General features: G+C 45.6%; 2 protein-coding genes and 1 pseudogene across 24 annotated transcripts in view; 1 reads left to right on the plus strand and 2 right to left on the minus strand.

Moving 5' to 3' along the window:
- Nucleotides 1-1520: 1520 nt before the first annotated feature.
- On the minus strand, nucleotides 1521-24317 carry C20H17orf75 (chromosome 20 C17orf75 homolog). Of its 6 annotated transcripts, XM_055258279.2 has the most exons (12): nucleotides 24250-24317; nucleotides 23576-23730; nucleotides 15979-16100; nucleotides 15179-15259; nucleotides 13791-13916; nucleotides 12183-12326; nucleotides 11872-11929; nucleotides 8965-9084; nucleotides 8108-8172; nucleotides 7487-7623; nucleotides 6040-6143; nucleotides 1521-4608 (listed from the first exon to the last, which is right to left on the minus strand). In XM_055258279.2, exons 2-12 carry the CDS (start codon nucleotides 23711-23713, stop codon nucleotides 4393-4395), a joined length of 1311 nt encoding a protein of 436 aa, XP_055114254.2. In that variant the 5' UTR covers nucleotides 23714-23730; nucleotides 24250-24317; the 3' UTR covers nucleotides 1521-4392. The 6 variants fall into 6 exon arrangements, with proteins under 6 accessions (XP_055114254.2, XP_055114250.1, XP_055114251.1 ...); XM_063628524.1 differs by lacking the exon at nucleotides 6040-6143 and having other exon boundaries at nucleotides 4341-4608; XM_055258275.2 differs by lacking the exons at nucleotides 23576-23730; nucleotides 24250-24317 and having other exon boundaries at nucleotides 15979-16206.
- Nucleotides 17625-18247, minus strand: LOC129469612 (putative oocyte-secreted protein 1 homolog; annotated as a pseudogene).
- A 93-nt stretch (nucleotides 24318-24410) lies between the features above and the next one.
- Nucleotides 24411-25490, plus strand: part of ZNF207 (zinc finger protein 207) — a 32418-nt gene continuing 31338 nt past the window's right edge. For 16 of the 18 annotated variants that reach the window (XR_010117991.1, XR_010117992.1, XR_010117990.1 and 13 more), the window contains exon 1: nucleotides 24424-24636. Coding sequence is in view for 7 of the 18 variants with exons in the window: in XM_063628520.1 (XP_063484590.1) it covers nucleotides 24596-24636 (41 nt within the window). In the remaining 11 variants the exon portion in view is untranslated. Of the gene's footprint in view, nucleotides 24637-25490 lie in introns of all 18 variants that reach the window. The other 2 variants (XM_055258269.2, XM_055258271.2) reach the window with 2 other exon arrangements.

A 25490-nucleotide genomic window follows, 5' to 3' on the forward strand; every position in this document is an offset into this window, starting at 1 on the left:
TGGGAAACAAGAGTGAAACTCCGTCTCAAAAAAAAGAAGACAATTTCCTGTGTACCTACTATGTGCTAGGCACTGAGGTAGGCATTTCCACATCTACTTTATGTGAACTAGGTATAAATATCCCCTTATTTATACACAAGGGAAAAGGTTAGAGAAATTTAGTTACTTGCTGGTAGTATGTGGCACAGCTGGCTTCACACCCAAGACTGCTGGTATCAAAGTTCATGCTGTCAGCCCTCAGGTATTTGCACAGGACGGTAAGGGCTCTAAGCATGTGCAGGCCTCAGGATCTTTGTTTAAATATCCATCTCATTGCATTAGGCCTAGGGCCATCCAGTAACAGGAATGAACCTTGGGACATTCACTCAGAGTTCGTGTAATAGGACCGTCACCTGATCAGCCCTCGTAGTAGTTTACAAGAAAAACCACAGCTGTCGATTCATTACTGCTTCCATATATATGTATTTTTTTCTCTTGTTGCCCAGGCTGGAGTGCAATGACGTGATCTTGGCTCACCGCAACCTCCAACTCCCAGGTTCAAGGAATTATCCTGCCTCAGCCTCCCGAGTAGCTGGGATTACAGGCACGGGCCACCATGCCTGGCTAATTTTGTATTTTTAGTAGAGATGGGGTTTCTCCATGTTGGCCAGGCTGGTCTCAAACTCCCGACCTCAGGTGATCTTGCCTCAGCCTCCCAAAGTGCTGGGATTACAGGCGTGAGCCACCGTGCCCGGCCTATTTCTTTACATTTGAGACAGGGTCTTGCTCTGTTGCCCAGGTTGGAGCGTAGTGGTAGTCATAGCTCAGTTACTTTGCGCTCCTGGGCTCAAGCGATTTTCCAGCCTCAGCCTCCTGAGTGAGTAGCTGAGATATAGGCACATACCACCAGGTCCTGCTAATTTTATTTTTTGTAGAGATGGCGTTTCACTGTGTTGCCAGGCTGGTCTCGAACTCTTCTTAGGCTCATGCAGTCCTCCTGCCTTGGCCTCTCAAAGTGCTGGGATTACAGGCCTGACCCACCACACCCAGCCACATTTAGGAACTGTAGCAATTAAGAGAACTGGACTGCCCTCTCAGATCTCCAAGTGGAAAGACTTCATTGAAGTCAGCAGGGTTTCCATTAACTGAGAAGACACACTGTTAGGAAAGTGTGGTCCTAGTAACTGCATCTTATTTCCAAGAAACTCGCAGGCTTTCCTGGCACCTGGTCTAAGGGATCCTCTGGTAGAGGACAGGCATTCTGTCATGGTGAATAATGAATGAGAGTGAAAGGAAGTAACTTGGGTTATTGAGTTCTATGGGTATAACTCTATTGGACAATGAATAAAACATTGTGAGGGAAATTGCTCTTAGACTCTGCTTGATGCCTCCTGCAAGAAGCAGAAAGGTGTGTATCCCAGCAAGTGATTTGATTTTCTTCAACAAATTCCTTAGTATAACAAGTATAATTTCCTCACAACCTTGTTGGGAATACAAATGTTAGGCTTGAGGACTGAGCTCATTAAACAAAAACAACTGTCTTGATGAGAAGCTAAGTTTTATTAATTATTATAATTACAAATCAATTACAGAGAAACTGAAGCCATTCATACATGACAAACATACATTTCCTCTGTGTGTACAGCACACAAGTAATATACATAAATATATTCCATGTCTGAACAAATCCTTTTTAGAACTTTAAAAGCTGGCTGGGCGCAGTGGCTCACGCCTGTAATCCCGGCACTTTGGGAGGCCGAGGCGGGCGGATCACCAGGTGAGGAGATCAAGACCATCCTGGCTAACACGGTGAAACCCCGTCTCTACTAAAAATACAAAAAATTAGCCAGGCGTGGCGGCACACGCCTGTAGTCCCAGCTACTCGGGAGGCTGAGGCAGGAGAATCACTTGAACCCGGGAGGCGGAGGTTGCAGTGATTCGAGATTGCACCACCACACTCCAGCCTGGGCGACAGAGTGAGACTCCGTCTCAAAAAATAAAACAAAAACAAAAACAAACAAAAAAACTTTAAAAGCCAAGATAGTAGCTTATTTGAATACAGTACATGTTTCTAGTCATGAACTCTGTGGTTTCTTCTCATGACCAAGATATTCAGTTCCATGACAACATTTTCCTTGTCTATAGTAGTGATACACAGTTCGTCAGACTTATTTTTTTTTTTTTTTTTTTTTTTTGAGACGGGAGTCTCGCTCTCTCGCCCAGGCTTGAGTACAGTGGTGCGATCTCGACTCACTGCAAGCTGCGCCTCCCAGGTTCACGCCATTCTCCTGCCTCAGCCTCCTGAGTAGCTGGGACTACAGGTGCCTACCACCACGCCCGGCTAATTTTTTGTATTTTTAGTAGAGACAGGGTTTCACCGTGTTAGCCAGGATGGTCTCAATCTCCTGACCTCATGATCCACCCGCCTCGGCCTCTCAAAGTGCTGGGATTACAGGCATGAGCCACCGTGCCCAGCCACTCTCACTTTAATACTATGAAAAATGCTACTTAGATTTTTTTCTATACTGCCTACAATCCAAGTTATTAAAATTTAAAACCATATGAAAGCATTTATGAAGATTCTGAATTGTATTTCTCATTAAAAGAAAAGAAATGCTTGGTGAGTCATGTCCCGAGGCTTATGTAGAGAAGAAAGCAGAAGGCCATTGTCAGTCATTTTGAAAGTTAAAGCTCAGCACTTAATGTGAATTTAGATCCATTTAAGAAAGGATTCCTCAGTTTTATGGGTTTGTGCTCCTCTGAGCATCCTCAGGGAAGTGAGAACACAAGACTTCTGTTCTTCTAAGCAAAAATCATTATCAAATGAATTTATTAAAGAGCTATGCCGGGCAAATTGCAATTGTATGTATGTAGCTACATAGGCTTCCATGGGAATTGTAAATAGCTAGCGGAGGGCACTTTCAATTGATTCAGAGTAAAACAATCTGAGGCTTGTAACAAATGTACAAAAAACTAAAATCAATGAGCAACTCTAATAGGAAGAACCTGTTTGCATTCCTTATGTTACAGTTTGCTTGTAAACTGTATGTACTTTGTTTCTTTTCTCAACACTGTTTTAAAACTCCAGCATTTTCACCTAAAGGAAAACACAGGCGGCCGTGCGCGGTGGCTCACGCCTGTAATCCCAGCACTTTGGGAGGCCGAGGCGGGCGGATCACGAGGTCAGGAGATCCAGACCATCCTGGTTAACACGGTGAAACCCTGTCTCTACTAAAAATACAAAAAATTAGCCGGGCGAGGTGGCGGGCACCTGTAGTCTCAGCTACTCGGGAGGCTGAGGCAGGAGAATGGCGTGAACCCCGGGGGGCGGAGCTTGCAGTGAGCAGAGATCTCGCCACTGCACTCCGCGACAGCGAGACTCCGTCTCAAAAAAAAAAAAAAAAAAAAAAGAAAAGAAAACACAGGCTCTTCATAAATACCTGTGAACAAATAAATGAAATGGTGACTGGGGGCGATTTCTGCAGTAGTTTTCTCTCAGAGATAATTTTTTTTTTTTGAGACAGAGTCTCGCTCTGTCGCCCAGGCTGGAGTGCAGTGGCGCGATCTCGGCTCACTGCAAGCTCTGCCTCCCAGGTTCATGCCATTCTCCTGCCTCAGCCTCCAGAGTAGCTGGGACTACAGGCGCCCGCCACCAAGCCCAACTAATTTTTTGTATTTTAGTAGAGACGGGGTTTCACTGTGTTAGCCAGGATGGTCTTGATCTCCTGACCTCGTGATCTGCCCGCCTCGGCCTCCCAAAGTGCTGGGATTACAGGCTTGAGCCACCGCGCCCAGCTCAAAGATAATATTTTATCTTGAAGCTAGTGCATCGATTTTTAAAGCTCATTTAATTTTCTACATACTCAGGATTTGCATATTGACTTAAAATCTGACTTTATCATCCATGCCATTATCAACTAGACAAAAAAATGTATCAAGCACCCACAGGATGCACAGATCTATCTCTGAAATGGTGTAATGGTATTAATCTGTTCTAAGACTAGGATTACATTTTTTTTTTAAGAAGCTACAATCCACTAAAAAGGAAGTATTACGGTTTTTTGGAGAAGAAAAGTTGCTAAATACTGCAGCAAACTCAGGCTTTTCCTGAGAAAAGCCACAAACAAAATCATCTCTGAAATTTTTTAAGCAACAACTTCCTGAAGCCTGGAATTTATGGGGCCAGTGAGACACTAAAATTCCACAACTCTCACATACATATCTATCTAGGACTCAGTGAAGATGTTCCTCAGATTTTTGTTTAAGTTAAATTGGTAAAATACGAAAAGAAAATCTGTATTGAGTTTCAAATCATCTTAAATAGCAATCCTATGAACAATTATAACTGCAATTTCAAACACTAAGACTTAAATATACAAATATATTTGATCATAGTTATCTCAAAACATACGATCAAATACTTTGGTCAAGAGCTTCTTTCATGAATTCTTCAAGGACAGCTACCACATTTTTGGCTTCAGGCATTTCTTCATGTTCCACTTTAACAATCTTCAAAAGTATATCTCCACTACCACAGTTCTTTAGGAACATGTAACATTTAAACAAAGCATAATGATTCATTTCTGCCTGTCGGATAAATCTCTTCAAATTGTTTGTGTCTTGTATGGCCTAGAAAAAGATTACCCAGTTAAAAATGTGTTAAGTGAAATAATAATGAAGCTCAAAAAATAACTCCTATCCAGCTGAGAACTCAACATGTCTTCCTGAATTGTTTGCTTTTCATATTAAATATTTCCAAAATTTAAATTGCAGTATGCTTTGCCCTTGGTAGAAGAAGAAAATCTCTTTTTTTTTCTTGTTTCACTCTTGTTGCCCAGGCTGAAGCGCAATGGCTTGATCTCGGTTCACCACAAACTCTGCCTCCTGGGTTCAAGTGATTCTCCTGCCTCAGTCTCCCAAGTACCTGGGACTACAGGTGTGCGCCACCACACCAGGCCAGTTTTCTATTTTTAGTAGAGACAGGGTTTCACAATGTTGGTCAAGCTGGTCTCGAACTTCTGACCTCAAGTGATCCACCCGCCTCGGCCTCCCAAAATGTTGGAATTACAGGCGTGAGCCACCACGCGCAGCTAAAAATCTCTTACACAAAATAAAAATACTTTAAAATAATCTCCTGCCTAGCATGGTGGCTCATGTCTGTAATCCCAACACTTTGGGAGCCCCAGGCAATAGGATTGCCTAAGGGCCTGTAGTTTGAGACTAGCCTGGGCAACACAGCGAGACCCCGTCTCTACAAAAAATAAAAATAATTAGCTGAGTGTGGTGGTGCACACCTGTAGTTCCAGCTACTCAGGAGGCTGAGACAGGAAGACTGCTTGAACCCAGGAGGTTAAGGCTGCAGTGAGCCATGACTGCACCACTGCACTCTAGCTTGAGTGACAGAGTAAGATTCTGTCTCTTAAAACAAACAAACAAAACTAAATAAGGTGACAACACGTCCCCATCAGAATTTTTTTTTTAGACAGAGTCTCACTCTGTCACCCAGGCCGGAGTGCAGTGGCACAATCTGGGCTCATTGCAACCTCTGCCTCCTGGGTTCAAGCAATTTTCGTGCCTCAGCCACCTGACATAGCCAGGATGACAGGCATGCACCGCCAGGCCCAGCTAATTTTTATAATTTTAGTAGAGAAAGCGTTTTGCCACGTTGGCCAGGCTGGTCTTGAACTCCTGGCCTCAAGCAGTCCACCTGCCATGGTCTCCCAAAGTGCTGGGATTACAGGCGTGAGCCACTGCGCCCAGCCCCCATCAGAATTTTGAAAACTTAGGCACTGAACCACTTTTTTTGTGCTTTCCAACTAAGTCACAGATTGTAAGACTGATGTTCCTTAAATATAAGCAAGCATTCAACCCAATTTATTAGAAATGATATGTATAGAGCTACCAAAAAATAAAGTAAATGTCTTCTGATAATTCCAGTTTTGAGAACATCCTAATTAACAGACATCACAGCTATAAAGCAATTTGTTACCCTGTCACTGGTACTAATTAAAATTCAGACAAAAATTTCATGTGGCACTTGGCACACAGCCAACTAATTACCTTTAGTTTAAAGTTCTCCAGTACTTGTCGGAAAAGAAAAGGGTTACCTCCTTCAGCACCATTTAAAAAAGCTTGCGTCCAATCCTCACAAAACCGGTTACTTCCTATAAAACATTTCAGAGACTAAATAAAATGAAATTTTACAAAGCTTTATTTATTTATTTATTTGAGATGGAGATTCACTCTTGTTGCCCGGCTGGAGTGCAATCGCGCGATCTCGGCTCACTGCAACCTCCACCTCCTGGATTCAAGTGATTATCCTCCTGAGTAGCTGGGATTACAGGCGCCTGCCACCATGCCTGGCTAATTTTTTTATATTTTTAGTAGAGACGGGGTTTCACCGTGGTCTCGATCTCTTGACCTCGTGATCCGCCTGCCTCGGCCTCCCAAAGTGCTGGGATTACAAGCGTGAGCCACCGCGCCCGGCCCCATTTATTTCTTTATAAAAACATCTTTAATGAATTATTTAAGACATGTATAATGGCCTAAAAAAACAGTGTGCTCACCACATGGCTAAGGAATACCAAAATGGCTGACGCCCACTGTATGCCCCTTCCCAATCACATCCCCCTTCCTTTCCCATCAGAAAGGATAATCATTCCCACAGACGTCTTTAAACTTTTCCCATATACCTTTGCACATGTAAGCCTTATCTACATTATTCTGCATATGTTAAAACTTGTATGTATGGCCGGGTGCGGTGGCTCAAGCCTGTAATCCCAGCACTTTGGGAGGCCGAGGCGGGCGGATCACGAGGTCAGGAGATCGAGACCACGGTGAAACCCCGTCTCTACTAAAAATACAAAAAATTAGCCGGGCGCAGTGGTGGGCGCCTGTAGTCCCAGCTACTCAGGAGGCTGAGGCAGGAGAATGGCGTGAACCTGGGAGGCGGAGCTTGCAGTGAGCCGAGATCGCGCCACTGCACTCCAGCCTGGGCGACAGAGCGAGACTCTGTCTCAAAAAAAAAAAAAAAAAAAAAAAAAAAAAAAAAAAAAACTTGTATGTATTTTTTCTTTTATGGCTATTTCACTAAATAGTATGTTTGAGAGCTATATTGACACAAGTAGCTCTAGTACATTCATTTTCACTGCTCTGTTATATTCCATTGCATGAATATAGCAGCTTGTCGGTTTTCCTGTTGATAAACACTTAAATTGCTTCCAATTCCTTGCTTTTTCAAGTAATGCCTTTATGGACATTTTAAAATTCGTCTCCTTGTGTACACATACTGGAATTTTTTTATGTACCTAGGCGTGGAATTGCTAGGCATGGCATGATTTCCATGTTTCTAGAATTATATTGTTTTCAGCAAGTGGTTTCTCATGGTTTGAGATAACCATGTAAAACTGCACAAGGCAGGAAGAATAAGGTTGTATCATAGGCTCTCAGTGCAAAGATGGGGACTCGCAAGAGATGTAGGAAGGCTGCTTCAGAGGTTGTAGCTCACCTGCATTGCAGAACTGAGGCGGGGAGCTGCTGCAATCGATGACCACAGACTTATGCTGCTCCTCTGTCATGGCCATGCACAAAGAAGTCATGGTGCCTTCATGAATAAGTCCTTGAAGACTGGCCACACTCAGAAACCTGCCACACATACAAGTCCATTTCCACAAATAATATTGCAGGACGGAAGGGTGAAAACAAATTTATTTTGCACTGGGCTGGTGGGGAAGGGATGAGAGGAGCAGTTTACAAACATAGATGTCAATTTTGCTGTGGAAAAGCTTTTCTCTTTGAAAAAACTGTTCCTGCTGGGCGCGGTGGCTCACGCTTGTAATCCCAGCACTTTGGGAGGCCGAGGTGGGTGGATCACGAGGTCAGGAGATCGAGACCACAGTGAAACCCCATCTCTACTAAAAATACAAAAAAAATTAGCCGGGCGTGGTGGCGGGCACCTGTAGTCCCAGCTACTCAGAGAGGCTGAGGCAGGAGAATGGCATGAACCCGGGAGGCGGAGCTTGCAGTGAGCCGAGATTGCGCCACTGCACTCCAGCCTGGGTGACAGAGTGAGACTCTGTCTCAAAAAAAAAAAAAAAAATAAAAAAAAAAAGAAAAAACTGTTCTTTACCTGTTAATGTCTCTCTTTGTTTTTTCATCTGATTCTTTAACTTCAACAGGAGTGTAACTCAAAGCCTATGAGAGAAAAATAAAGCCTGATTGGTACATACATTCCAGTTTTTCTTGAGCAGCTACTCATGACTAAATGTCCCCGTAAGTCCCTACCACACTGGATAACGATTGACGGGCACTGGTCACAAGCTCTCCAGAGCCTTGTTCAGCCACTGCTCATTAACATTTTATAGAATTAAAATTGCTTTGGATTTTTGTTTTCCTTTTCAAATTGTTTTGGAAACCATACCTTTCCCAGATCACTTGGAAAAGTAATTATTTTAGCCGGGCGCGGTGGCTCACGCTTGTAATCCCAGCACTTTGGGAGGCCGAGGCAGGTGGATCACGAGGTCAGGAGATCGAGACCACGGTGAAACCCCGTCTCTACTAAAAATACAAAAAAAAAAATTAGCCGGGCGTGGTGGTGGGCGCCTGTAGTCCCAGCTACTCGGAGAGGCTGAGGCAGGAGAATGGCGTGAACCCGGGAGGCGGAGCTTGCAGTGAGCCGAGATTGCGCCACTGCACTCCAGCCTGGGTGACAGAGCGAGACTCCGTCTCAAAAAAAAAAAAAAAAAAGAAAAGTAATTATTTTAAAATGTTTTATCCTATTAGGAAGACTCAGCATTTGAAATTCAACTCTACCTTAGTAATATCACTTTCTAGATCTGAGAAAATAAAGTGTGGTCTATCTTGATAGCAAGCATAGTTTGAATATTTGGGGAGGGATGGGAGTCATGTTCAGAGAAAATGAGTATGTTTCTAAATCATCCAAAGTGATTCTCAGTTAAGGAAATCCTCTTGTTTGGCAGTACTTACAGCATGTAGCAGAAAGGTAAGCTTTTCCTGAAAGAGAAGAACAACCCTTTGGATTGGGCATACAACATCCTCAAACCAGCTGCTCAGATAGGATTTTATGTGACTCTCCAGGCCCCTTTCCTAAATCAAGAAAGAACATCATTTGCTTTAATATAAGCCTTTCCTTTAGAGGACTTCATATTTTCTTCATCATATCCTTGATGGTGAAAAAGACCAGGATAGACACCTCCCTTTTTAAAGCTAACACCACCAATTCAAAAAAAGAAATTGCGATATACCTTTCCTGGCTTGTTGGGCAGGGTGAGGATTAAATCTGTACTGAATTTATTTAAAACACACCAAGAAATGCATTCTATAAAATGAAGAGACTGAATAGGGTTCCATGCTATTTCTTCACAGGGAAGAGTTGGGCACTCACAAGTCCCTCTCCTCCCACTATACTGTGCACTCAATGGAGATACTAACTCAATAATCCTCATTTCCCTGGCACTTGTGGTACAGTGTCTAAAACATGCATAGTATGAGCTTATTAAATGCCTTTTGAATGACTAACGGCTTGTAGATAGAGAATTCATTCGTATTCAGAATGTGAACGGGGAAGGATACAAGTAACTCATCAAAGCACTCCACCTCACTCCAGATGTCAGACATGCTGCCATGAGCACATCTGGCTTTCTAGGCTATGCTGCTCCCTGAAGACTAGTGTCACACACGAAGAGCTCTAGTCTGGGAGAACAGCTCTATTAGACTTGCATCAGTTGCTCACTCCTGCACTATCCCTTCCTCTCTCCTGCAGTATCTTCTAAGTATGTGAAAAGTAAAACTACTACTATATATGTAATGGGTAGTACATTTGTGAGAGTCATGACTAACAACTGCTACAAGCTGAAAGCATTGTTTTTGTTTGCTTTTTTGAGACAGGGTCTCACTCTGTCATCCAGGCTGGAGTGCAGTTGTACAATCATAGCTCACTGCAGCCTCAACTTCCCAGGGTCAAGCGATCCTCCCACCTCAGCCTCCCAAGTAGCTAGGACTACAGGTGCGTGCCACCATGCCTGGCTAATTTTTGTATTTGTTGTAGAGATGGGGTTTCACCTTGTTGTCCAGGCTGGTCTTGAACTCCTGGGCTCAAGTGATCTGCCCGCTTTGGCTTCTCAAAGTGCTGAGATTACAGGTGTGAGCCACCACACCCAGTCAGTTTTTCAAAGGTTTGAATAAGTTGATATGGATATGCCTAATTCATAAAAGATCAATTAATGAAAATAGAATGTTTTTAAGAACCTTTGATGTTGAGTTCAAGAACAGCCATACTTGGCCGGGCGCGGTGGCTCACGCTTGTAATCCCAGCACTTTGGGAGGCCGAGGCGGGCGGATCACGAGGTCAGGAGATCGAGACCACGGTGAAACTCCGTCTCTACTAAAAATACAAAAAATTAGCCGGGCGTGGTGGCGGGCGCCTGTAGTCCCAGCTACTCGGGAGGCTGAGGCAGGAGAATGGCGTGAACCTGGGAGGCGGAGCTTGCAGTGAGCCGAGATCGCGCCACTGCACTCCAGCCTGGGTGACAGAGCGAGACTCCGTCTCAAAAAAAAAAAAAAAAAAAAGAACAGCCATACTATTGCATAGCATGTCTTTGGAGCCAGAGGCTGCATGGCCCAGTACTTCTGACCATAATATAAATCTTACATGCCTAGAAATCAGGAAAAGGACATCCTCTTCCTCGCCAGGCATGTTACTACATGCCATTGAATAGATAGAATTTTTCATAGATACAAAACATCAGAAGCAGTCTTGTGAAACTTTCAGCACTTACAGGACTGTTTCCTGTATCCCTTTAAAATCACCTGTAGGCTGGGTGCAGTGGCTCACACCTGTAATTCCAGCACTTTGGGAGGCCGAGGCAGGTGGATTACTTGAGCTCAGCAGTTCAAGACAAGCCTGGGCAATATGGCAAAACCCCACCTCTACCAAAAATACAATTAGCTGGGCATGGTGGTGCATGCCTGTGGTACCAGCTACTTGGGAGGCTGAGGTGGCAGGATCGCTGGAGCCCAGAAAAGGCTGCAGTAAGCCATGATCGTGCCACTGTACTCCAGCCTGGGTGACAGAGTGAGACCCTATCTCAAAAAATGAAAAAGAAAAAGAAACCACCTGTAGGGTGGGCACAATGGCTCGCGTCTGTAATCTCAGCACTTTGGGTGGCTGAGGTGGGAGGATTGCTTGAGGCCAGGAATCCTAGACCAGCCTGGGCAACAAAGTGAGATCCCCATCTCGACAAAAAATACCAAAAGTTAGCCAGGTGTGTTGATATGTGCCTGTAGTCCCAGCTATTTGGGAAGCTGAGGCGAGAAGACTGCTTGAGCCCCAAGAGGCTGAGGCTGCCGTGAGCCTGATCGCACCACTGCCCTGCAGCCTGGGCAACAAAGCAAGACCCTGTCTAAAATTAAAAAAAAAAAAAAAAAGTCACCTCTCTACTAGCTCACAAGGTGGCAAGTTTCTAGAATAAAGGTGTCTTTATGTCTACCTATATGATCTGACAAGTAGAGCAATCACAGTATATTAATCATTTCAGTCGTTATTTTAATTTTTTTGAGATGGAGTCTCACTCTGTCGCTCAGGCTGGAGTGCAAGTGGTGCGATCTCGGCTCACTGAAACCTCTGCCTCCCGGGTTCAAGCAATTCTCCTGCCTCAGCCTCCCAAGTAGCTGGGACTACAGGTGCCTGCCACCATGCCCGGCTAATTTTTGTATTTTTAGTAGAGACGAAGTTTCATCATATTGACCAGGCTGGTCTCTGACCTTGTGATCTGCCCACCTTGGCCTCCCAAAATGCTGGGATTACAGGCGTGAGCCACCGAGCCTGGCCCCATTTCAGTCTTTAAAAACCATTAAGTCAGTCAGTCACCTTACCTCACAATTCATGTTATTTTTCAGCCCTTGAATGTACTTGTCCAATTCAAGCCTGAAAGTATGTTCTTAAGGAAGCAATAAAGGATGAATAATGAAGACAGTATTTCATCTCTCAACGAGAAATTTAAAATCTCTCAAATAATGTGAGCTGCAAATGCAAACAAGCCAAGGCAAAATGGCCACATGAAGGTATGAAATTCAACTAAATACACGAGGAGTAGAAAAGCTTTTTGGACGTTGGTAGTAATATTCTTCCACCTGCCTTCCCATGTTTTCCTTCCTGATGTTCTCAAAAACCAAAGAAAGGATATAGCTCAAGTCCTTTTTCAGACCCTCCTAAAAAGCAGACCACATATTCTGAAGGGTTATGTTCAGAGTCTATTGTTACTGTTTCAGGAAGCAGTTTTTCATTTTGGAAAAGGCAGTAATAACAACCAACTCGGTAACCTGGAATTCTAGAAAAGAAAGAAAATGTAAAATGCATTATTTTGGTTACTCATGCATCTATAATTTTGTGGACTGCTCTGAATTCCAGTCATCTTGATCTGGCAACACCATTAAACTGCCCACTAACTCAGAGCTTCCCAGACTTCTTGTTGGTGTACTTGCAGCAGCAAAGAAAAATGAATGTATACCCCGGAGGGCTTTAGTTAAAGCAGCGACTACCATACATGAAATTTCTTTGAATTCTCCTGTCTTACATGAAAAATTCACACAAATTTCACTCTAGTTCATACCCATGTTTATATTTAAAAAAAGCATGTTCTCCCCTCTCCCAAACCTTCACAAATTGATGTTTCAGGCAGATGTGTCTGAAGGTGGCCTCATCCTTGGGAAGTGGCCTCAAACTCCTGAGGGGACCTGTATGCTAACTTCACGGTCTGAGTTGAACTATAATAAAGACGTGTAATGGAGGCCAGTCACGGTGGCTCACACCTGTAATCCCAGCACTTTGGGAGGCCAAGGCGGGTGAATCACCTGAGGTCAGGAGTTCGAGACCAGCCTGGCCAACATGGTGAAACCCCATCTCTACTAAAAATACAAAAATTAGCCAGGTATGGTGGTGCATGCCTGTAATCCCAGCTATTCGGGAGGCTGAGGCAGGAGAATTGCTTGAACCAGGGAGGCGGAGGTTGCAGTAAGCCAAGATCACGCTACTGTACTCCAGTCTGGGCAACAGAGTGAGACTCTATCTTAAAAAAAAAAAAAAAAGTAGAGGTGTAATGGAAAGACAGTTGGAATTGGACTAAGAATGCTGATGTTTAAGCCTGAACTCCATCAATTTGACCAGCCTCATGACCTGAGTTTACATAAACTTCTCTGAGTTTATTTCCTCATCTGAAAATGAAAATAAGAGTATCTGCTATATTTCCCCTTTGTAAGGAAAATTACATAAAAGTTTGTGAAAATACTTTACCAACTGTATACAAATTTAGTTTTAATAATCAACTCTTTTCTTCTTCTAAGTACAAAACTTATTAGCCTTGGCAACATGGTAGGACCCCATTTCTAAAAATAAAAAAATTAAAAAAAATTAAAAAATTAGCTGGGCATAGTAGTGCCTGCCTGCAGTCCCAGCTACTTGGGAGGCTGAGGTGATAGGACTGATTAAGTCCAGGAGGTCAAGGCTGCAGTAAGCTGTAATCGCACCACTGCACTCCAGCCTGGGCAACAAAGCAAGACCCTGTCTCAAAAAAAAAAATAAACTAATTAAATAAAGTGCAATTGGGTGCCAGGGTCTCTGCCATTCAATTAATTCCATTCCACAAATGTTTATGTGTGAGGCCCAGTGCTCGGGCTGCCAGAGAATAAAGACAAATTCTGCAGGTCTAGTAGGAGCTGATCTTTTGGAGTTTCTCATCACTTCTCATATTTATTTCAGAAATAAAAACTCAGGACACAGCACATTTTACACTTACTTTAGCTCCACAGATGCAACATTACCCAGTCCTTCAAAGACTGCACCTTTTGAAAGACGCTTAGCAATGAAACTGCGCAGCTCTGGCTCCACTTCGGATGGTAGATTAGTATCTGCCAAGGAGAGGCTTGACAAATGAAAGACACACATTCTTTACCAGTGGACTAGTGTATTCACACCCATTAAGTCAGACAGAATGGTACCAAAGCCAGGGGCTCTTTTAAGGACTGGGGAAAGCTGTCCTTATGACCCCTATTGGTGAGGCTTCTAGGAATGTATGTCACTAAGTATGATCTACCTCATCAAATAGCTTAAAATATTCCTATCTTTCCAGCTCATTCTCTCCAACACTGTGACTCCACTGGAACCCCCAATCCGCTGACCCTACCTCTTTTTCAGTCTCTCAAGTTTCTCATCTCACTTCTCTCCTTATTCTGCCTTAATTCCATGGTCAGTCATTATAATCACACCCCTGGGTACATTCTTATCTTTTTTATCTTTCAACTTTATTGAGGTATAATTGATGATTTAAAAATTTCAGGGCTGGGGCTGGGCGCAGTGGCTCACGCCTGTAATCCCAGCACTTTGGGAGGCCGAGGCAGGTGGACCACGAGGTCAAGAGATCGAGATCATCCTGACTAACACGGTGAAACCCCGTCTCTACTAAAAAAAATACAAAAAAAATAGCCAGGCGTGGTGGCGGGTGCCTGTAGTCCTAGCCACTCGGGAGGCTGAGGCAGGAGAATGGTGTGAACCTGGGAGGCAGAGCTTGCAGTGAGCCGAGATCTGCACTCCAGCCTGGGCAACAGAGGAAGACTCTGTCTCAAAAAAAAAAAAAAAAAAAAAAAAAATTTCAGGGCTGGGCAAGGTGGCTCATGCCTGTAATCCCAACACTTTGGGAGGCAGAGGTGGGCGGATCACTTGAGTCCAGGAGTTCAAGACCAGCCTGGGCAACATGGCAAACCCCATCTCTACCAGAAATACAAAAATTAGCCAGGCATGGTGGTCAGTAGTCCCAGCTACTGGGGAGGCTGAGGTGAGAGGATCACCTGAGGCCGGGGAGGTTGACGCTGCAGCGAGCCAAGATCATGCCACTGCACTCCAGCCTGGGCAGCAGAGCAAGACCCTGTCTCAATTTAAAAGGAAAAAAAAAAAAGAATTTCTTTCTGGCTAATCACCAAGCACACTATCAGTATGTGGATTTGTTTGCCCCAGCCTTGAATGAACCAGCTAATGAGGAAATCAGGATGAGGTTCCTAGGGGATAGGAGGAATTGATGGTTTGACTCAGGGAAAGCTCAGTGGAAATAGAGTATCCGCTGACATGTACAGGCCAGAGATGCAGGGAAGATGAAAGCACATGCATGAATTATGGCGAAGCTCTTTTTACCTGAAATCATCACCAGAGGGAGTTTCTGCATTTGTGCCACTTGGGCTTCCGTCATCACTGTCCCCTCGTTGCTGTGCCAATCTGCAAGCCACAAAACCAATAGTGCTATCAATTTTGGGCTCTAAACCAAGAGGAGTATGGGGGCCTTGCAAGCAGGGTAAAGCAAGGAGTCAACTAAAAATGCTGCAATGTGGAAGTGCACTGCCTATCCTCATGACAAGGAAAACCCATACAGCAGTGCTGACAAGAGCCCCTTCTCTCTCTAGGCCACCTAAGAGGTGGAGGAAAGGCTAAATACCCAGAAGGTTCAAGGAAACTCCTTTAAAAACCAAACTTGACAAGGCCAAGAAGGTTCCAGGAAAGTCAGTCAGAAGGAGGGAAAAGAGGAAGCAAGAACAGAGGAAAACCAGAGGGTGGGGATGGGGCTGTGTGTGACAGAAATGGGAGAAGTGGGGAGATAATGACAGAAAGGAGAGGGGACGGGAACTGAAATTAATGAGCGTGCGGGGCACTGCGCCAAACAAAGGGCAGCCGCGAGAGTAAGGGGCTGGGATGATATAGGGGCAGATGAAGGGCACAGGCATGGTTGGGCCAGGCATACAAGTCCACAATGGGGGCCGGGAAGAGCAGCGGGAGGCGAGGAGCGCCCTTCAGGCCAGAGACCTTGGCTGGGAGAGAAGAAGATGGCTTTTAGGAGCGGCCGGGCCGCTGGGCCGGGGGTGGGGTGCAAGGCCGGGCGGCGGGCCGGGGGCGGGGCCGCAGGGGCGGGCGGGCTGGCAGGCCGAGCTGGGCGCCAGCACCTGCTTCCGCGGTAGCTGTAAAGACAGTAGTGGCTGCTGGACGGCGGCTCGAGTCTCCGCTCCTCGGCTGAACCTCCCTCTTCGCTGCTCTCTAGTTCCTTTTCATCTCCATCCAGCGACTCCTGCAAGGAAGGGAGCATCGCGGCGGCCTCTGAGCGGCCCTGTGTCTCCGCCAAACCGCTCCCCTGCTGCCGTGCAGCCGTCGGTATCAGGGCTCGTCCGGCTCCCGGCCCTCGCACACCTGCGTTCCGCTGGTTTCCCCGGGTTCGCAGGCAAGGACTGGCCTGGAAAGGGAGGCTCTTCTCCCCACAGGGGCTGACAGGCGTACTGAGTTCGCCTTTACTGAAAAGCTTTTACCATTTATTTTGAACTTATTTTCCCTTGAGACATCTGGGAAACTTTCTATATGATAAAGGTGGCACAACTACCTAGCCACGTGGAAAAGAATAAGGCTACTCCTCTGCCTCCTTGCGCGAGTGCCAGCACGCACAGACACTCGTTTGATCAAAAAGTTAAGAATTTAAAATGAATTTTGTTAAAGTGAAAATGTGGGATAATTTTGTTAATTCTTGAAGAAGGTCTTTCCAAACATAACAAAACACTTAAAAGTCATAAAGGAAAACGTTTAAAAAAATGACTACGTAAAAACTAAAAGGCCGGGCACGGTGGCTCACGCCTGTAATCCCAGTGCTTTGGGAGACCGACGCAGGCGGATCACTTGAGGTCAGGAGTTCAAGACCAGCCTGGGCAACATGGTGAAACTCTGTCTCTACTAAAAGTACAAAAAAATTAGCCAGGTGTGGTGGTTCACACCTGTAATCCCAGCTACCCTTCCAGTCTCTGCCCATTACCCAGTTCTAACACCAATTCACATTTTCAGGTGTTTGTTTCTGCAACACCCCATTCTCTGGTACCAGTTTTCTGTCTCAGTCCATGTTATGATGCTATAAAAGGATACCAAAGACTGGGCAATTTATAATCACCTCTTAAAGGCCCCATTTCTTAATAGTCTTACAATGGTAATTACATTTCAACATGAATTTGGGAGTGGACAAACACTCAAACCATAGCGCCACGTGAAGGAGGCAGCAGACTGGAGTGATGTGTCTACAAACCAAGGAATGTCAAGGATTGATGGTCATCACCAGAAGCTAGGAGAGGACATGAAACACTTTCTCCCCTAGATGCTTCAAGAGAGTATGTCCCCACCAGCACCTCCATGTCAACTTCTAGCCTCCAGAACTGTGAAATAATACATTTCCATTGTTTTAAGCCACCGTGTGTGTGTGCGTGCATGTGTTTTGTGTGTATTTTTTTATTTTTAGTAGTACAAATTTTATTCATAAATAAAACTTTATAAAGTTAAAAGCAGGGGCAGTTCCTATTTTTAAAAAGGAATAGTGGAAGGCAATCTGCCATTTCATTTAAAATTACAAGTTAGGTTTTTCAGATGGACAACAGTTGAGATCATTAAATCCCCTTCCTGCTTCTCAGATTTTCACAAAACAGCACATTAAATCCTCAGTCCTAAGGAATCACGGCAGAGATTCCAAATTGCCTCTCAATATCAAAGTGGATAGCACAGTTTTCTTCTCTTGCAATAAAGGTACTCATTTGATGAAGAAGGGAGTATAGCAGTCAGATTCTTAAAAGATTGTATTGCAGAAGTTACTGCCATGTCTTCATTTGCAATGGGTATCCTCACCTCTATCTCCCATTCAGTAACATTGTCAGTTTCCTTATCTCTCATTTCAACTACATTTAAAAGAGGATTCTGATTGCGGGCAACACATGACAGAGGCATTTCAGATTGGACAGTAGTCTGAGATATACTTGATTTTAGTTTTAAGCAGAAGAACTTCCTGGAGAGGTTGAGTTACCACAGTCATGAGGATGGTAGAAAAACTCATAGTAGATATTTGGCAAAACATAGGTTACAAGGCAACCATCTCCTAGAAACACTTCACCGAGGTTCATATACAAATTGTGAAATATCATGGGTTTAATCCTGGCACAGAACCAAAACTGGGTGCATTGTACTTGAATAGCTGACCAGTCCCCAGCACAGATCCATATCAAGGAATCGAGAAAAAAGAGCCCATTTAACCCCAAAATGGTCTTCATTTGCCCAGACTAAAAACCAAATCTCACTCAGGAAACAGCTGTATTTTTATTTTTTATAGAGACAGGGTATCACTTTGTTGCTCAGGCTGGTCTTGAACTCCTGGGCTCAAGTGATCCTTCTGCCCTATCCTCCCAAAGTGCTGAGATTACAGGTGTAAGCCACCGTGCCCGGGTGGTACGTGTTATAGCAGCCATAAGAAACTAATATGGTGGCTGGGTGCGGTGGCTCACGCCTGTAATCCCAGCACTTTGGGAGGCCGAGGTGGGCGGATCACAAGGTCAGGAGATCGAGACCATCCTGGCTAATACGGTGAAACCCCGTCTGTACTAAAAATACAAAAAATTAGCTCAGTGAGGTGTTGGGCGCCTGTAGTCCCAGCTACTCGGGAGGCTGAGGCAGGAGAATGGTGTGAACCTGGGAGGCAGAGTGCACTCCAGCCTGGGCCATGGAGCCAGACTCTATCTCAAAAAAAAAAAAAAAAAAAAGAAAGAAATACAGCCGGGCACGGTGGCTCACACCTGTAATCCCAGCACTTTGGGAGGCTGAGGTGGGTGGATCACGAGGTCAGGAGTTTGAGGCCAGCCTGGCCAATATGGTAAAATCCCATCACTACTGAAAATACAAAAGTTAGCCTGGCATGGTGGCACACACCTGTAGTCCCAGCTACTCCGGAGGCTGAGGCAGAAGACTCACTTGAACCTGGGAGGCAGAGGTTGCAGTGAGCCGAAATCGTGCCACTGCACTCCAGCCTGGGTGACAGGTGAGACTCTGTCTCAAAAAAAAAAAAAAAGAAAAAAAGAAAGAAAGGAACTAATAGAGTCCCCCCAACAACGCCTTCTTCTATTCTTATCTGGATTTCTTCACATTCTTCCCTGTTAATCCCATTTTTTCTAGATTATGGTTTATTCTCTTGATTTGCTCAAGTACTGCCTCCAATATTATCCAAGAAAGGGTATATATAAAATAATTTTTAAGCCCTTGCATGTCTGAAAATATATCCTCACGTCTTTATTGTATTTTCACATTTGATTGGATATTCCTTAGAAACAGAATTTTAGGGGCCAGTCATGGTGGCACACACCTGTAATCCCAGCACTTTGGGAGGCTGAGGCAGGCGGATCACAAGGTCAGGAGTTCGAGACCAGCCTGGCCAACATGGTGAAACCCCGTCTCTATTAAAAACACAACAATTAGCCAGGCCTGGTGGTGCATGCCTGTGATCCCAGCTACTCAGGAGGCTGAGGCAGGAGAATCACTTGAACCTGGGAGGCAGAGGTTGCAGTGAACCAAGATCATGCCACTGCTCTCCAGCCTGGGCAACAGAGTGAGTCTCCGTCTCAGGGGGAAAAAAAAGCAATAGAATTTTAGGTTGATATGATCGGACATTGAATTCAAGGTCAAAAAGAATGCCCCTGGCCAGGCGCGGTGGCTCACACCTGTAATCCCAGCACTTTGGAAGGCTGAGGCAGGCAGATCACAAGGTCAGGAGATTGAGACCATCCTGGCCAACATGGTGAAACCCTGTCTCTACTGAAAATATAAGAATTAGCCGGGCGTGGTGGCGCACACCTGTAGTCCCAGCCACTCGGGAGTCTGAGGCAGGAGAATCCCCATGTTCATCAGGCTGGTCTCGAACTCCTGACCTCGTGATCCGCCCTCCTCAGCCTCCCAAAGTGCTGGGATTACAGGCATGAGCCACTGTGCCTGGTCCAAATCAACCATTTCTCCAAGGACCTCAGGTTGCTTTTACTGGAGAATGGTATTACAAACCAAGATCTGGGGGCCAAGTATGCTTGATATGGGACATTATTGCTTCTAGGCCCTCTCAGCTGATATATGTATCTATACTAACTTTAGTATATACACATATCCATAAATATTTCTTTATGTATCTATTTTAAAATAAACACGAGTTCATACTGGTGTCTCCAACTCTAATCCATGGCCGCATGGATCATTCTAGCCTCCTCCTCTTGCTTAGCTATAAACCCACTTGAACAATGAGAGGCACAGCATGGTGGCTCATGCTTGTTAATCTTAACACTTTGAGAAGCTAAGGCAGGAGGATCACTTGAGCCCAGGAGTTCAAGACCAGCCTGGACAACAAAGCAAGACTTTATCTCTACAAAAAATACAAAAATTAGCAAGGCATGGTGGCATGGCCCTGTAGTCCCTGCTACTCCGTGGGCTGAGGTGGGAGGATCCATTGAGCCCAGGAGATCAAGGCTGCAGTGTCCTATGATTGCACCACTGTACACTACCAGCCTGGGCCACCGAAGCCCTGCTAATTTTTAATTTTTTCATAGAGACAGGATATTGCTTTGTTGCCCAGGCTCACCTTAAACTTCGGGCTTCAAGTGATTCTCCCACCTCAGCCTTCCAAGGTGCTGGGATTACAGGAATGAGCTAGCGCACCAGGCCTTCGGCCTTCTTTAATTTCTAACAGGAATTTTTTTTTTTTTTTTTTTTTTGAGACGGAGTCTCGCTCTGTTGCCAGGCTGGAGTGCAGTGGCACGATCTCAGCTCACTGCAACCTCTGCCTCCCAGGTTCAAGCGATTCTCCTGCCTCAGCTTCCTAAGTAGCTGGAACTACAGGCACACACCACTAGGCCCAGCTAATTTTTGTATTTTTAGCAGAGACAGGGTTTCACCACGTTGGCCAGGATGGTCTCAATCTCTTGACCTCAGGTGATCCTCCTGCCTAAGCCTCCCAACTAACAGCAATATTTTATTGCTTTCATAGTAAAAGTGTTTTAATCTGTTTATGGTGCTGCAACAAACACCACAGACTGGGGAATTTATGAATAACAGAATTGTATTTCTTTCTTTTTTTTTTTTTGGAGATGGAGTCTCACTCTGACGCCAAGGCTGGAGTACAGTGGCACAATCTCAGCTCACTGCAACCTCTACCTGCCAGGTTCAAGCCTCAGCCCGGGTTCTCCTGCCTCAGCCTCCTGAGTAGCTGGGATTACAGGCACCCACCACAATGCCCATCTAATTTTTGTATTTTTAGTAGAGACAGGATTTTGCCATGTTGGCAAGGCTGGTCTCGAACTCTTGATCTCAGGTGATCAACCCACCTCGGCCTCCCAAAGTGCTGGGATTACAGGCATGAGCCACCACACCTGGCCAGAATTTTATTTTCTTTCTTTTTTTAATCCCGAGATGGAGTTTTGCTCTTATTGCACAGGCTGGAGTGCAACGGTGCGATCTCGGCTCACTACAACCTCTGCCTCCTCGGTTCAAGTGACTCTCGTGCCTCAGCCTTCAGAGTAGCTGGGATTACAGGCACCTGCCACCACATCCAGCTTTTTTTTTGTATTTTTTAGTAGAGACAGGGTTTCATCATGTTGGCCACGCTGGTCTCGAACTCCTGACCTCAGGTGATCCACCCACCTCAGCCTCCCAAAGTGTTGGGATTACAGGGGTGAGCCACCACCACACCCAGTGAATTTTATTTTCTTATAGTCTGGAAATTTGGAAATCCAAGATCAAGGCACTAATACTCCGTGTCTGATGAGGGCATTCTTGCTGCATCCTCATTTGGTTGAAGGCAAGAGAGAGTAGAGTTTAGTTCCTTCCAGCACTTTAATAAAATCACTAGGCCGGGCGCGGTGGCTCACGCTTGTAATCCCAGCACTTTGGGAGGCCGAGGCGGGTGGATCACGAGGTCAGGAGATCGAGACCATGGTGAAACCCCGTCTCTACTAAAAATACAAAAAAAATTAGCCGGGCGTGGTGGCGGGCGCCTGTAGTTCCAGCTACTCGGAGAGGCTGAGGCAGGAGAATGGCGTGAACCCGGGAGGCGGAGCTTGCAGTGAGGCGAGATCCCGCCACTGCACTCCGGCCTGGGTGACAGAGTGAGACTCCGTCTCAAAAAAAAAAAAATAAATAAATAAATAAATAAAAATAAAATAAAATAAAATCACTAATCTCCCCGCCCCCGCCCCTGCCCCGTTTACTCATGATTTAATCACCTGGTAAAGGTCCTACCACTTAATGCTATCACATTGGTGATTATGTTTCAAGCAGTTGGGGGGGATATTCAGCACACTGCAATATGGTTTTAAACTTTTTCATTTTTTAATTTATTTTTTCATAGAGATGGTCTCACTATGGTGCCCAGGTTGGTCTCACACTCCTGGCCTCAAGCCACCCTCCTGCCTCGGTCCTCCCAAAGCACGGCGATTACAGGCTTGAGCAACTGCACCCAGCCTGAACTTCTTTTTTTTTTTTTTTCTTTTTGAGACAGAGTCTTGCTCTGTCGCCCAGGCTGGAGTGCAGCAGAGTGATCTCGGCTCACTGCAGCCTCCACCTCCCAGGTTCAAGAGATTCTCCTGCCTCAGCCTCCGGAGTAGCTGGGATTACAAGCGTGCCCCACCACGCCTGGCTAATTTTTTTTTGGTATTTTTAGTAAAGACCAGGTTTCACCATGTTGACCAGGCTGGTTTTGAACTCCTGATCTCAGGTGATCCACCCGCCTCAGCCTCCCAAAGTGCTGGGATTACGGGTGTGAGCCACTGCGCCCAGCCTAAACCGATCCTTTAAAATTCAAATTTAATTCAGCTCCACACATGCTTTGTTTTTGGGCAAATTATTCCAGCTCTCTTAAGTCTCTTTTATCTCATCTCTATTAACAAGTTGACGAAAATGGCTCATACCCCAGAGGCTGAGACAAATAATGTTAAAACTTACTACAATGCTTGGCACACGGTAGGTGCTCCATGGATGTCTGCTATTATTTTTTGCTTTTAATAGTAACACATAATTTACATTACTAGCTATTACTATATGCTAAGCTCTGTTCTAAGTGCAGCCAGATGAAGTTTAAGTGCCTTGCCCAAAATCAGGCAGCTAGGCAGTGGCACTGGTGGACCATGAACCCAAGCACTGGGCTTTTAACCACCTCTCACTTGCATGATCCCCCAGTTGCCCTCTTAGAACCACTCTGTGCCTTCTCAGAGACTTCGGCATGAAATCCAACTTCTGAGAATGCTTCTAGGGTTCGCCAGAACCTGCCTTTGCTAGCCTCCCTAGGATTATCTCTTGTGACCAGCACCTTCACTGACAGCTCCAGTCTTTTTTTTTTTTTTTGAGACAGAGTCTCACTCTGTCACCCAGGCTGGAATGCAATGGCGAGATGTCGGCTCACTGCAACCTTCACCTCCCAGGTCCAAGTGATTCTCCTGCCTCATTCTCCCGAGTAGCTGAGGTTACAGGCGCCTGCCACTACGCCCGGCTAATTTTTGTATTTTTAGTAGAGACAGGGTTTCACCATGTCAGCCAGGCTGGTCTCGAACTCCTGACCTCAAGTGATCCGCCTGCCTCGGCCGTGGCCCATAGTGTTGGGATTACTGGCGTGAGCCACCGCGCCCGGCTATCAGCTACAGTCTTACCACGATTAGTTTTTCACGTGCCCAACCTCAAAGACTTAAACTCTTTGCTCCCTTACTGAGATACCCTTTCCTTTACCTTGCTTGCTCCCGGTGACTCCTCAAGAAACCTTTCTTGTGTCGGGCGCAGCGGCTCAAGCCTGCAATCCAGCACTTTGGGAGGCGGAGGCGGGCGGATCACTCGAGCCCAGCAGTTCGAGACCAGCCTCGCTAACATGGTGAAACACCATTCTACTAAAAATACAAAAATTAGAGGGCTTGGTGGCGCGGGCCTGCAGTCCCAACTACTCAGGAGGCTGAGGTAGGAGAATCGCTTGAACCCGGGAGACGGAGGTTGCAGAGAGCAACGATCGTGCCGCTGCACTCCAGCCTGGGCGACAGAGCGAGACTTGGTCTCAGAAAAATAAAACAAAACAAACAAAAACAAAACCTTTCTTGACAACCCAACGACCACTACCACTACGGCCGCCCTAGGACTCCCGCTCTCTGAGGTCCTACAGCACTTCGCATATCCCCCAACGCCGCACTGAGGACTCTGCGTTGTGTACTCGTCTGTCACCAATCTGCGAGTTGCAGAGACTAACTTCTTTGGTTTAGCATTTAATAGGCACATAATCAACATTTACTGTTCAATTGAAACAAAATTAAAATTGGGCGCTGTCTCTATCTTTATTTGTGATCGGCCCTAACTGCACTGGCAATCTTTTCCGTTTTTTTGTTTTCTGTTTTCCATCCGCATGCCCCTTGGCGTACCTAGAGGCTCCTGCTCCTTTTCAAAAGAAACCCAAACTGCTCAGCAAGCACAGCCAGCAAAAGCGAAAGACTCTCAAACGGACAAGATGGCTGCCACCTCTTCGCGCCTCTTAGTCCCACCCACTCAGGGCGGAGGTCTGCGTCATGTGACCCTCCCCTTCTTGGCTCCGCCTCCTACCGCAGTGCCTGACGGGAGGCGGAGCGGGGAACGAGGCCGTCGGCCATTTTGTGTCTGCTTCCTGTGGGACGTGGTGGTAGCCGTTGGGTCGGGGAAGTGAGGGATTTTTTCGCCTCGTGTCTCCTGTTTCTTTTCTCCTCCCTTTTACTGTGCCGGTAGAACACAGTTATGGGTCGCAAGAAGAAGAAGCAGCTGAAGCCATGGTGCTGGTATCCTTTGTCAGTTTGAAGTCGAGGTCGCGTTGGGGTGCCGGTTGGTGGGGCCTGGGACTGGGAGGCCTGGATTTGGCTTACGGCGTGGAGCGTTTGTATTTAGGCGTCTGCGTGGGTGGCCTGGTGGCTGGGATTGGACTTGGGAAGGCTTCTAGGAAAATGGGGTTCCGAGGTCGACGGAGTTCCGAGGTCGATAGGCTCTTGCAGTTGTGGGTCGTGTGACTCTGTGACTCAGGAGGATCTTGTTTGGTGCGAATTTTGGACTCTGGGAGGCGGCCTGGACCCCTCCGCCATTGACAGTGTCCCGTAGGGACTGTTCAGCCACATTCCGTTGTTTTGGTGACGATTCAACAAAGGGACTTTTCTTCGAGTGCGATGGGCTTATTACTTTCATGGAGGGTTGGGGACAGCTTCCCAGCCTGTCACCCACTTTTTCTGTTTTTATGTACTTTATGTGTGTTTTGTGTTTATTTTTTCGAATTGGCGGTTTAGTAAAGAACCAAGTTAGTCAACCCCGGTTTCGAACCTTTTTTTTTTTTTTTTTTCTTTTCGGGGCGGGAGGAGAACTAGCTTCCGTGTCTCACCCAGAGGCGCCTTAATCTTCAGGAAGCGTTCTCACAGGGTGGAGTTTCTGTTACCCAACTTGGTAGGACTAAAAAGTGCCTATCTTATTAGAAAGGAAAACTCTTACTACAGTGTGGTATTATTTAATGCTTTTTCCGGAAGCGTTAATATTCTTTACATTAAAATTGATTTTATTTACTGTTTTGTACGTAAAGGCGGCTTGTTGCAGTACTGCGTTTATTTATGTAACAGTTTTAAAAATAGCTTAAATACGGTTACGAATTTTG

This window comes from Symphalangus syndactylus, chromosome 20, assembly GCF_028878055.3.
Source record: "Symphalangus syndactylus isolate Jambi chromosome 20, NHGRI_mSymSyn1-v2.1_pri, whole genome shotgun sequence".
NCBI lineage: Eukaryota > Metazoa > Chordata > Mammalia > Primates > Hylobatidae > Symphalangus > Symphalangus syndactylus.

Excerpts from the sequence above, each read along its gene's own strand:
- C20H17orf75 (XM_055258279.2), bottom strand. The coding sequence starts at position 23,713 with ATGTTAGCGAGGCTGGTCTCGAACTGCTGGGCTCGAGTGATCCGCCCG. Across the intron at positions 15,260-15,978 it reads TACAGCTACCGCGGAAGCAG|ATTGGCACAGCAACGAGGGG; the intron begins GTGCTGGCGCCC and ends TGTGGCTTGCAG. Across the intron at positions 8,173-8,964 it reads TTACCTTTCTGCTACATGCT|GCTTTGAGTTACACTCCTGT; the intron begins GTAAGTACTGCC and ends TTTCTCTCATAG.